General features: G+C 39.0%; 1 protein-coding gene across 2 annotated transcripts in view; it reads left to right on the forward strand.

Annotated features, from left to right (window-relative positions):
* Positions 1–11,753, forward strand: part of abcc1 (ATP binding cassette subfamily C member 1 (ABCC1 blood group)) — a 48,854-nt gene extending 37,101 nt beyond the window's left edge. The window contains exons 23-31 of one of the 2 annotated variants that reach the window (XM_083896976.1): positions 1,976–2,286; positions 2,414–2,613; positions 3,490–3,616; positions 4,121–4,222; positions 4,568–4,714; positions 5,414–5,572; positions 5,920–6,086; positions 9,223–9,417; positions 9,855–11,753. In XM_083896976.1, coding sequence (XP_083753102.1) covers positions 1,976–2,286; positions 2,414–2,613; positions 3,490–3,616; positions 4,121–4,222; positions 4,568–4,714; positions 5,414–5,572; positions 5,920–6,086; positions 9,223–9,417; positions 9,855–9,963 — 1,517 coding nt within the window. In that variant the 3' untranslated portion in view covers positions 9,964–11,753. Of the gene's footprint in view, positions 1–1,975; positions 2,287–2,413; positions 2,614–3,489; positions 3,617–4,120; positions 4,223–4,567; positions 4,715–5,413; positions 5,771–5,919; positions 6,087–9,222; positions 9,418–9,854 lie in introns of those variants that run through there. The other variant, XM_083896975.1, reaches the window with a different exon arrangement.
* The last annotated feature ends 894 nt before the right edge of the window (positions 11,754–12,647 follow it).

A 12,647-nucleotide genomic window follows, 5' to 3' on the forward strand; every position in this document is an offset into this window, starting at 1 on the left:
ATGGACTGGGTTACATCTATGATGATAAGTAATAAATACAGAAAGTTATTTAGCAATATGTAACAGAGTAGTTACCTTTATTTTACATTTTATTTGGTTACATTTAGTTACATTTATTCTGTATGACAGTTACATCTGGCCCTTTCAGGGTAAGTAAGCATTATGCTGATGTGGCCCTCAATGACAGTTTGACAGAGAGAGTTTGACAACCCTGCAGTAGATTTTGAGCAGTTTGGGGTCGTTGTCTTGTTGAAAGATCCAGCCCCGACACAACTTTACCTTTGTCACTGATTCCTGGACATTATTCGCCACAATCTGCTGATATTGAGTGGAATCCATGCGACCCCAACTTTAACAAGATTCCCAGTCCCTGCACTGGCCACACAGCCCCACAGCATGATGATGGAACCACCACCACATTTTACTGTAGGTAGCAAGTGTTTTTCTTGGAATGCTCTGTTCTTTTTCCGCCATGCATAACGCCCCTTGTTTTGCCCAAATAACTCTATTTTAGTTTCATCAGTCCACAGCACCTTATTCCAAAATGAAGCTGGCTTGTCCAAATGTGCTTTAGCATACCTCATGCGACTGTTTGTGGCAGGTGCAGAGAAAAGGCTTTTTCTGCATTACTCTTCCATACAGCATCTCCTTGTGTAGTGCGCTGAATAGTTGAAAGATGCACAGTGACACCATCTGCAGTAAGATGATGTTGTAGGTCTTTGGAGCTGGTCTGTGGGTTGACTGTGACTGTTCTCACCATCCTTCACCTCTGCTTATCTGAGATTTTTCACTGAGGTTACCAAACCAATTTTGAGTACCAATAATTAGTGCTAAAGGTATTGAAATCAATAAAATTATAAGATTTGTGCACATGCCTAATTTTGTTTAAATAATTTTTGCACACTTTCTGTAAATCATATAAACTTTATTTCACTTCTCAAATATCACTGTCATTGATTACTGTTTGTCTCCTATATGATATATTTAACTTAATTTTTTTATCCAAACAACCAATGATTTATAAAGGAAAATCATGAAAATTTACAGTGGTGCCCAAACTTTTGATGAGACGAGGTTTGAAGCACTCGTGCAGACCACGAGTGTTTGCCAAATTGCACTTCAGCCACACTATTTTTCATGGAGGAGTTGTGGCATCGCCAGTGTTGCTGCAGCTGCTTCTCTCTCGGTCTCAGTGACAACTCCCTCCTCTGCGTTGACACTTTTCTAGTCCATTAAATTGAATGTGTCATGTTTTGACAAATTCCACGGGTTGAGGCATCTGGAGAGTGATATTTTAATAATGATAGTTTTCAGCCAATATGTTTATTAATGTCTGATCATTCTTATTAAAATGTCATAAATAACATGTGAACCTTGTGATAATGATACATTCTCCCCGGTTTGCGCTGGTTTCTACAACCGTTCAAAAGTTTGGGGTCACCTCTAAAAAAATGTTTTGTTTTCCACTTTTATTCATCAAAAGAGTTGCAAAATGTGTAGAAAATATAGTCAAGACATTGACAAGATTAGAAATAATTATTTTTAGTCAACATAAAATAATATAATAATTTTGCACTTCAAACTTTGCTTTCGTCAAAGAACCAGCAAAACTGTTTTCAGCTGTGCTAACATCATTGCACAAGCATTTTCAAGGGTTGTCTAATCATCCAATAGCCTTCTAACGCCATTAGCAAACACAATGTACCATTAGAACACTGGAAATGGGCCTCTATACACCTATGTACATATTCCATTAAAAACCAGACCTTTGCAGCTATAATAGTCGTTTACCACATTAACAATGTATGGAGTGTATTTCTGATTCATTTAACGTTACATTGATTGAAAAAAAGTTATTTTCCCTCAAAAAAAAAAAAAAAAAAAGGACCCCAAACTTTTGAACGGTAGTGTAGATAAATGAGGCCCAGTGTGTTTAATGTCTCATTGTCCCTCTTTGTAAACCCCTCTATTATAGGTTTTGCAGTCTTTGGATACTCCCTCTCCATGTCCATTGGGGGCGTCCTGGCATCTCGGTGCCTCCACCAGTCCATGCTGTACAATGTTCTACGCTCACCTATGTCCTTTTTTGAACGAACCCCCAGTGGTAACCTGGTCAACCGCTTTGCCAAGGAGATGGACACCATTGACACCGTGATTCCCAGCAGTATCAAGATGTGTATAGGCTCGATGTTCCATGTGCTGGGCTCTTGTATTGTCATTCTCATTGCCACACCGCTGGTAGCTGTCATTATTCCCATTGTTGGTCTGCTCTACATGTTTGTGCAGGTTTGTTGGAATATTCAGATCAGCTAGTCACTTACCTTTCACCCTGTCCCACAACCTGTAGCTGCAAAGTAGTGAGTGTAGCTGATAAGTGAGATCACACTGACATATCTGTCCTTTACCTGTGCAGAGGTTTTATGTGGCATCATCACGTCAACTGAAGCGGCTGGAGTCAGTCAGTCGTTCACCAATCTACACCCACTTCAACGAAACACTGCTAGGAACCTCTGTTATCCGAGCATTTGGGGAACAGCAGCGCTTCATCACTGAAAGTGACCAAAGGGTGGACCACAACCAGAAAGCTTACTACCCCAGCATTGTGGCAAACAGGTCAGAGTCATGCTTTTGACACTTCAAATTATGGTGTGGTTGTATGAGATACTCAGTCTGCACCTGTTGGGGGACCACGTTATTGGCTGATACGTTATCTGACTGTTTATAATTAAACAATTATGATTGATTTTTTTAGATTTTTAGATAATTATTTATTTATAATTGAAATATTTAGGAAAAGTGAATTAATAATTAACATCAGGGAAAAAACAATGAGTTTATGCCTCTATAATAATACAGACTCACAAGCACCCCTACAGTGTACCGAGTATAAATACACTGTCATAAATACCACTCAGATAATGCAATGCACCACATTTTCTGCAATGTGGTACAGAATATCACTTAGCTCACACAGTTGTAGTCATTTTGTCACATAAAATAAACTAACAAGTCAGGATAGTTTCCACAGTGCATCATTCAACTCAGAGCTGTAGCTGTCGGGGCGATGCAGAAGTATATTTCCGCTGAGAGTCTATTGGGTTATATTTGTGCCACATTCATGAAGGAACAATGTGAGATTTTGAGCACAGAAAAATATATTTTGCAAGCACAGAAATTATATTTTGACGAGAAATTATACTTGAGCAAAACATAATTTCATTTGAGCAAACAAAAATGTATTTTGTGCATTTTAACATGCAATAATCACCCCTTGCTTTACTTTACCCATGCACTCGCTCAACTTGGCACAGCGTTACAAATGTGCCACAAAATCAAACAATTGGAAACTTGCAGAAGCTACATTTAGATGCTTCCACGAAGCAGTTCTTTTCATCACAAGAAGTTGTTTCTTTGGATTGGCTGAATGTGTCAATTCAACTGATGTAATTTTCTATTTTATTAGTGTGATAAATAATTCTGTTATCACAGGTGGCTGGCAGTCCGCCTTGAGTTTGTTGGAAACTGCGTCGTGTCATTTGCTGCTCTGTTTGCTGTCATAGCCCGAGAGAGTCTCAGTCCAGGCATCATGGGTCTGTCCATTTCCTACGCCCTGCAGGTAAACTCTTACACTCACGACTGCTGTACCTCTTCTTGTCACACATCTTGTTGAAATGAACAGCCACAAACCAAGAAGGAGGGCTGCTGCATTATCCTCAATTGTCGTCTGTCGTGTCATACTCAATATCGTTCACGCCTGGGCTTTACTAAACAAAACTTCCATCATGATGGAAATACAGCATGTTAACTCTCATATGACATATGCCATGAAGTGGAATTTTGTAGTTCTTTTGTGCCGTGGACTCAAAACTAAAAGTTCCATAGTGTCGATACAGGAAGTTGTTAATGTACTATGAAAATAATCTTGGAGACATTTGAAGGTTGAAATCCTACATTGTCACTGTGTTTATTGTAGTGCTGGGCACGTTAACATCTTAACTGCAGTTAACTGTGTTAACGCATGACGCGTCTCCATGACGACTGCGTGCGTGCGTGCGTGCGTGCGTGCGTGAGTGCTTACTGACTATAATTTTGAGGTTTGTTTCTCTCTATCCATGTCCAGCTGACTGCTTCTCTGACTTGGGTGGTGAGGATGTCCTCTGATGTGGAGACAAACATTGTGGCTGTGGAAAGAGTGAAAGAGTATCATGACACAGAAAAAGAGGTTCACACAAATTAATATTCCAGAAATCAAACTACCTGCCTGAAATAAACAAATAAATATTGCAGCAAGCACATTGTGCTTGTTAACATTTGTGATTTAGACAAAGTAGAAATCCTTTTCAAATGACAAATTAATGCAGAAAACTACGATATTCATATACTTTTCTTGCCATCGTCTTCAATAATAATAATAATAATTATAATGCATTATATTTAAGGCGCCTTTCAAGACACTCAAGGTCGCCGACCTTGAGTGTCCAATATTTAAACCTTTCCTGTATTTTTTGGATTATTGCAAGGAATGCTGCACTTTTAAGTATGTTCTTGTATTAACTCTGACCACTAGGCGGAATGGACACAGGAGTCCCCCAGGTTGCCCGTAGGTTGGCCCACCCATGGCTGCATCGACATCAGAGGGTTCAGCCTGCGCTACCGCCACGATCTTGACCTGGCCATTCGCAACATCACTGTCAGCATTAATGGAGGAGAGAAGGTCTGGCTTTTTATCACCACACTGGTGTCAGTAGTGTGCAGTTCTATCAATAAATCAATTAAATTGTATTTATATAGCCCACAGTTTACAAAAGTAAATGTTGTCTCACGGGACTTCACAGGGTTGGTAACATCCTCTGTCCTGAGACCCTCAACCAGGGTTAGGAAAAACTACCAGGGAAAAAACCTGTATAACAGGGAAAAATAAAGAATCTTAGTTCTATGCATCTGTGTATGGCAACATCCACATTTCTTAGTTTTAATTATTTTTATTTTTTTTCTGCTCAATGGAAACACTGCAGTTACCCTCATTCATTAACAGCCACGGCTCAACTATCAGCTGTGAATGCAAAGCTCCATTGATAACTCAAGTTCACAATCACACCATTGCTGGCTGTACTTCTATTTCCATCATTTTTCCCATCAGTACTATTTTCTGTTTGAAAATACAAAACAGTGTTTTATTTTGATACATGGTGTGGCTATTTTGTACTTTATTTTGATACATGTATTATAGGTATTTGGCATTTTATTTAAAAAAATACATTTAGATGTATTTTTGCCCATTGCTGAAACACCTAATTTTATAGTGGCCTGAGACTTGCACAGTACTGTATATTGAGCGTATTGATCTGTGTTTTTGTGCTTAGTATAATGATGTCTGTGGCATATAACATTTGCTGCTTCTTGTATCTATGAGGTGGGGATAGTGGGGCGCACTGGAGCAGGGAAGTCATCCCTAACTCTCGGGCTGTTCCGGATCATCGAGGCAGCTGAGGGCCACATCTTCATTGATGGAGTAGACATTTCTCAGCTGGGCCTCCATGAGCTCCGGTCCAGAATCACCATCATCCCACAGGTCAGTAGGGAGCGGATTTTCATGAAAAATTGCTTTCCGTACATTTGACCTCATCAGTTATCTGGCCTGTGATAAGATAAGTGTTTAACGGTCTGTATTTATAGTTTAGTTATATATATAGTATAGTTATAGTGCTTTTCTAACCTTTCTAGTCTTGATGACCACTCAAAGCTGCTTTTTATATTTTTGCCAGTTTAATTTTGCCTTGCTTACTTCAGATTCTGAAGATCACGGCAGTTCATCATTTTAGGATGGATCAGGACACACCAGAGTCGGCTCTAAGATGAACATTTGATCCCAATCTTAGCTGTGCTTTAGAGTCTAACAAGTCTTTTCACTTTCCACAGGACCCAGTGCTGTTCTCGGGCTCCCTGAGGATGAACCTGGATCCCTTTGACATTTACTCTGATGAGGAAGTGTGGAAGGCCCTGGAGTTCTCCCATCTTCAGACCTTTGTGTCTGGGCTTCCCAAAAAACTCAGTCATGAATGCAGTGAAGGAGGAGAGAACCTCAGGTAGAGCTCCTTTATATCCAATTATGCAAACTACCAGATTTCCCTGGCCTCAACATACATACATACATACATACAGTGGAGGAAATAAGTATTTGATCCCTCACTGATTTTGTAAGATCCTCCACTAACAAAGAAATGAATGGTCTATAATTTTAATGGTAGGTTTATTTGAACAGGGAGAGACAGAATATCAAAAAAGAAAATCCAGAAAATCACATAAAACTAAATATTTCAATTATTTTGCAATTCATTGAGTGATATAAGTATTTGACCCCCTATCAAAACATTACTTAGTACTTGGTGGAGAAACCCTTGTTGGCAAGTACAGAGGTCAGACGTCCCTTGTAGTTCATCATCAGGAATTTTGGACCACTCCTCTTTGCAGATCTCTCCATCATGGGCAAGACCAAATAACTCTCTAAGGACACTTTAGGGACAAGATTTTAGACCTGTACAAGGCCAGAATGGGCTACAAGATCATTGGCAAGAAGCTGGGTGAGAAGGAGCCAACTGGTGCGATATTAGAATATGGAAGAAACATAAAATGACTGTGGTACTCCACGCAATATTTCACCTTGTCGGGTATCAATGATCATGAGAAAGGTGAGGGATCAGCCCCAAACTACACAGGAGGAGTTTATTAATGATATCAAGGCAGCTGGGACCACAGTCACAAAGAAAACCATTGGTAACACACTACGCCGTATTGGATTAAAATCCAGCAGCGCCTGTAAGGTCCCCCTGCTCAAGAAGGCACATGTACAGGCCCATTTGAAGTTTGCCATTGAACACCTGAATGACTGGGAGAAGGTGATGTTCTCAGATGAGATCAAAATTGAGCTCTTTGGAATCAATTCAACTCGCTGTGTTTGGAGGAGTAATTCAGACTATGATCCCAGGATCACCATCTCCACTGTCAAGCATGGAGGTGGAAGCATTATGCTTTGGGGGCGTCTCTCTGCTAAGGGGACAGGTCAACTTCACCACATCGAGGGAAAGATGGATGGGGCCTTGTACCATGAAATCATTAGCCAGGAAACCTAAAATGGATGGGTCTTCCAGCAGAACAATGACCCAAAACATACAGCCAAGGCAATGAAGGAGGCTCAAGATCATGGAGCAGCCGAGCCAGTCTCCTAACCTAAATCCTATTGAAACTCTGTGGAGGGGGCTGAAGCTTTGAGTTGCCAAGAGAAAGCCTAGAAACCTTAAGGATTTGGAGAGGATCTGCAAAGAGGAGTGGTCCAAAATTCCTGAGATGTGGACAAACCTGGTGATGAACTACAAGAAACGTCTGACCTCTGTACTTGATAAACAAGGGTTTCTCCAGCAAGTACTAAGTAATGTTTTACTAGAGGGTCAAATACTTATTTCACTCAATGAATTGCAAAAAAATTTAAATCTTTTGTTTTATGTGATTTTCTTTTTTGATATTCTGTCTCTCCCTGTTAAAATAAACCTACCATTACAATTATAGACCGTTCATTTCTTTGTTAGTGGATGATCTTACAAAATCAGTGAGGGATCAAATACTTATTCCCTCCACTGTACATATTCAGATAATAACAACACAGAGAGATCTCTGTTTAACCCATTGATGTCGGGAAAGAATTGCCGCATTTCTACCATAGACTATGGTCTAGCGGATACGTCAATTTTCGGGGGGGAATAAGGGTTCCTCACGACATTGTTTTGAAATTACTTCGCGCAAATATGGAGGACTTTGACAGCGGAGGGATTTCTGATTTCGTCTTCGATGACGTCATCGCTAGGGTGACCACCTCCAGACAGACAAAATGTGGGACAAGTAGCATGGTGGGACAGACGTAATAACTTTTAACTTAAGATATTGTAGGGCTGGACGATTAAGACAAAAATAATAATCACAATATTGAAATCATGATTTATAAACTCGATTATTAATTGATTTCAAAACTTGAGTATTTATTGAACCACCAAAGCTCAACTTTAAATATAACTTAAAAGAACAGCCAGAAATAATTGAGTAACAAGTAAACAAGTAAAAAAAATAATAATAGTAAATTAAAATAATGATAGCAATAAAAACAATAAATATAAATAAATAACCAATCTACTTGCACTGCTGCACACCTTGAAAAATGAAAAAAACATCTAATCACACAGGCAAAATGAAAACAAAATACTCAAAACAGTGCTATACTCCCTCAGCACAACATTTATCATACAGGACTGCAAGCACGAGAAACTTTGTAAACAACTTCCTTTTGCTCGACGTCTGTCAAATTGAAGCCAAAATGTTTCTGATATATATAACTGATATTGTCCTACATTTCTTCTCAACCAAAGGCTGCCTTTCTGCCGTGTTTTGAATCGCTCTCTCCTCATCATTATTGATCCACACACGTCACGCGCTTGCTGCAGCTGCACGTAACACGGGTGCATTCAAGGTGTTTTTCTAGCATAGGAACTTACATACACGCTGCACCGTGCGTCCCATTTTATGATCGTGAGAAGCCAACATTGAAATCATGATTAAAATTCTATTAATCGTCCAGCCCTACTATCCGTGTTTTTATTTTCAATTAGGCAGGGTCGAATGAAAAAGCGGGACAGACGCTCAATTTGCGTGATGCGGGACAAAGGCTAAAATTGCTGTACAGTACAAAGTAAAGCGGGACAGGTGGTCACTCTAGTCATCGCTGATAACTTGGAACGCGCTGAACAAATTTGACCGGGATTTATGGTTAAGACATAATTATGTTTGAAGACGACGAGGTCGGCGATAATGACGATAAATTCCACCGTAATCGACGGAGTGTTTACAACCGTGCACCAGGGGTGGCAGTGGATTTACCTGCAGATGCCACAGCGCTGTAAACATCATCACCGTCACATGTGAAGCAGACTGTTACAGTCATTACATGCTGTTCTTGTTCTTCACACTCCATGAGGACTAAATCAAGGCACTGACACAAGTTGATATTACTTTATTTTCTTAATGTTTTTTAATTAATAATAGTTATTCACTTTATTTGTACATTTTTGTATCTAAATAAACTACATAAGCTCTCAAATACTTTTTGAATGTTGTTCCTATATCTGCTACAGAGGCTGAGAAATCACCTCTTAACCCCTCTTTGCTTTTCTTCAACAGTGTAGGTCAGCGACAGCTGCTGTGCTTGGCCAGAGCTTTACTGAGGAAGACCAAGATCCTGGTTTTAGATGAGGCCACAGCAGCAGTGGACATGGAGACAGACAATCTGATTCAGTCTACAATCCGTTCTCAGTTTATGGACTGCACTGTTCTGACGATAGCTCATCGCCTTAACACAGTCATGGACTACAACCGGTACAACACACACAGACACACAACCAGGCGAAATGATACTGGTATCTTTGGGGGACAGTCATTGACATAATGTATTATCTAACCACCAACCACAATCATTATCACAACTCAAAACCTCAAAACCTTTACAAATACCTTTGTATTTGTATAGTTGAATAGTTTGAGCCATGAATCAACATGAAACAACTTTTAATCTGAGTCTAAAACAAATTTATGCGCAAGTTGAGAAAAAAATCGTACTGAAGAATTTGAGATGCTTGGACAGCAGAGGGTGCTGTTGTGTATAAAATTGCATCATCAGGTATAAATATTAATACAAGTTAATATTCTACAAGTTCTATACATTATGTATATAACTTTTATTGATATTTATACCTAAAATAACTACTTGTCCTCTTAAACCGTTACATTTAAATCTGGTCTTTTGTTTCTTCCAGGGTTCTGGTGTTGGAAAAGGGAGAGATGGTGGAGTTTGACTCTCCTTCAAACCTCATCACTCAGAAAGAAGCCTTTTACAATATGGCCATGGACGCTGGGCTGGTCTGAAGTAGAAGGTGAAGGTGCTGTCTCCATCTGCTCCTGGAGTGACAGAGACATAAAGAAGGAGCTTCTTTCACTATAGCTAGGCCACTGGTGAAAACAATGGTTTTGTTTCATCTGCTTTACCCTCAGTACATAAACATTAAACTACAGATGTCTCACTGTTAGCCCATACTCATGACTTCCAGTCTGATAAGAATGTAGAGCTTGGTACTAGTCATCTTGACAAATCAGTGTAGTTGTGCTTGAGTAGTTGTGTCTCAAGAACCTTTCTAGCTAAGGTAACCAGCAGTGAGGTCAGTTGAAGACAGAAACACTGATGATTTGTAAAATTGAAATCCTAAGTGCCAAATATTTTCCTCAAATTTACTATTTTTTGTGAATAATGCTGCTTTCCATGCCGACTGACCGGAAAAAGACGCACGTGAAGTCATGTTTACGTGCCACGACACCGGAGTCCAGGCACGTTTACCAGTTAGCTCCGTTAGCTCCTTTAGCGCTTTTAGCGTGCCTACAGTGGAACTGGAGCGGTCTGTTTATTAAACTAAAAGAGCAGCGCTACAAATAACCAGTGTACCTGTGTACTGCGTATCTGTGCCTCTGTTTTTAAACTTAAGCGTTACTTTAGAGACTCATTTTAACAATCAGGAGTCACCTAAACATGACGTCACACGCGTCTTTTTCCGGTCAGTCGTCATGGAAACGCATCATGCGTTAACGTGACCAGCACTAGTTGTGAAGTACATGAGTAAGAAGATGGTCAGGTATATAGTGCCTCACGTCATGTTACAATTACTACAGGATGTTACACTTGGTAACTTTTGGGTTGCTGTTTGTTACTGTTGATATAGAAGAAAACTGATAGGTCAGACACATCAACAACATTGCTGATGTGTGAAGCTTAGGGAGTGATGCTCTGCAGCACTGAACACTCACTCACTGTGCACATGTTTCAGACAGGTGTGAAAACACATTGATCTCTCACAAATATGAACTGCAGAGTTACTTCAAAGACTGTGTACCTACAATAATTTATGCTGTTTTGAAAGCAAAGTCTGCTCACACCAAATATTCATTTGATTTAGATTTTGAATGTATATTTGTGAAAGCATTTTTTTCACTCCTACATTAAACTTTTGCACAGAATTATATATGCTTTATATTTAGAATCTGGACGTTTACCATGCTGACATCTTCTAAGATAGGCACGGTAATCCACTGAAGGATTCAAAATACTGCAGATCAGTTGATCAATAAATGTTGTGTTTTTTTATGAAACCAGTAAATTGTTGATTTCTAACCATACAAATCACTTCACACATCTAAAGTCAAACATTCAATGTATTTGCATGCGTTATACCTCAAAGATTGTTGAGTGTGCAGTGTGTAAGCATTATATTGATATATAATGATATAGTGTGTAATGAACCTATATTTTCTTGTGATTGAAGACACATTTATTTGACCACCACTCAAATCAAAGCTGCATTGGTAATTATCAAAATTACTTTTCTGTAGTGGTTAATACAAGAATAAGTTCTTTAACTAAAATAATATGTTCATGCTAAAATATAATTATTATTGGTATACATGAATTGAAATTAAATTGACTGTTTTACAAAGAAATGCAAGAAAAAAACCTACATTATTTCTTGATTAATGTGTCAAACTGTTGTTGAGCACTATATATATGTTATATATATGTTGTTACAGTCCTCAGTAGATGTTGGTAAGAAAAGCTTTGGGTTGATGTAAAGCATTTGGACATTGAATATTTGTCTTGTGCATATTTATGATTACATGTTTTTTTATGTTTAAACTGCTTTTCTTTGTATTGAAATTGGAAATAAAAAAAACATTTTGTCTGAAATAAATGTAAGATTTAAGTTTGACTTTTCTGTAAAATTAAATTTGAACCTTAAACTGTTTTTATAAAATTTTTATAAACAAAACATCAAAACAGATATAAGAATGAAAAGATGACAACACAGAACCACAACAATTAAAAACAAAAAGAAACTAAATAACCCCTCTCTCCCTCCCCCACAACCATAAGCTACTGACAAATTAGGACAAATCCACTCCTCAAGTTTCCCTGCCACTGAAACCACTGTTCGATCTTAGAGTCTTCGACTCCAATCACACGAGCAGTGGACAACTCCAGATTAATAATATCAAGACGTGAGGATCCAGTTGTTCACCGACAGCTTCTCTGGGTGTTTCCACCTCATATAGCTAATCGTTTCTTAGCTGCAGTGAGGCCAGCAAAAATAAGCCTTTTCTGCTGTCCAAGTGTCGAAAACTGAGGTAAATCATTCAGGAGTAATGTAGTTATCGACACAGGAATTATCAAAGAAAATATATTTGATAAGTGCGAAGATACATGGTTCCAAAAACTAGCAACAGGTGGGCATTGCCAGAACATATGAAGAAATGTACCAGTAGCCCCAAGGGAGCACAGGCTGCACTGGGAGTCAGCCACTAGGCCCATTAAGTGCAGTCATCGTGTGGTCAGCTAAGTTCTATGAACATAATTCAGGTGGATTTGCTGGTGATTTGGATTACGTGAAGTCAACTCAATTTCAGAGCAGACTTTGTCCCAAAATCAGGTTAAAGTCCTGGAACATCACTGCTCCACTGTTTGTCTAAGAGCAGGTCATTGTAAGAGGACTTCAGTAGAAAAGTATAAA

This window comes from Microchirus variegatus, assembly GCF_963457635.1.
Source record: "Microchirus variegatus genome assembly, chromosome: 10".
NCBI classification, from domain to species: Eukaryota; Metazoa; Chordata; class Actinopteri; order Pleuronectiformes; family Soleidae; genus Microchirus; species Microchirus variegatus.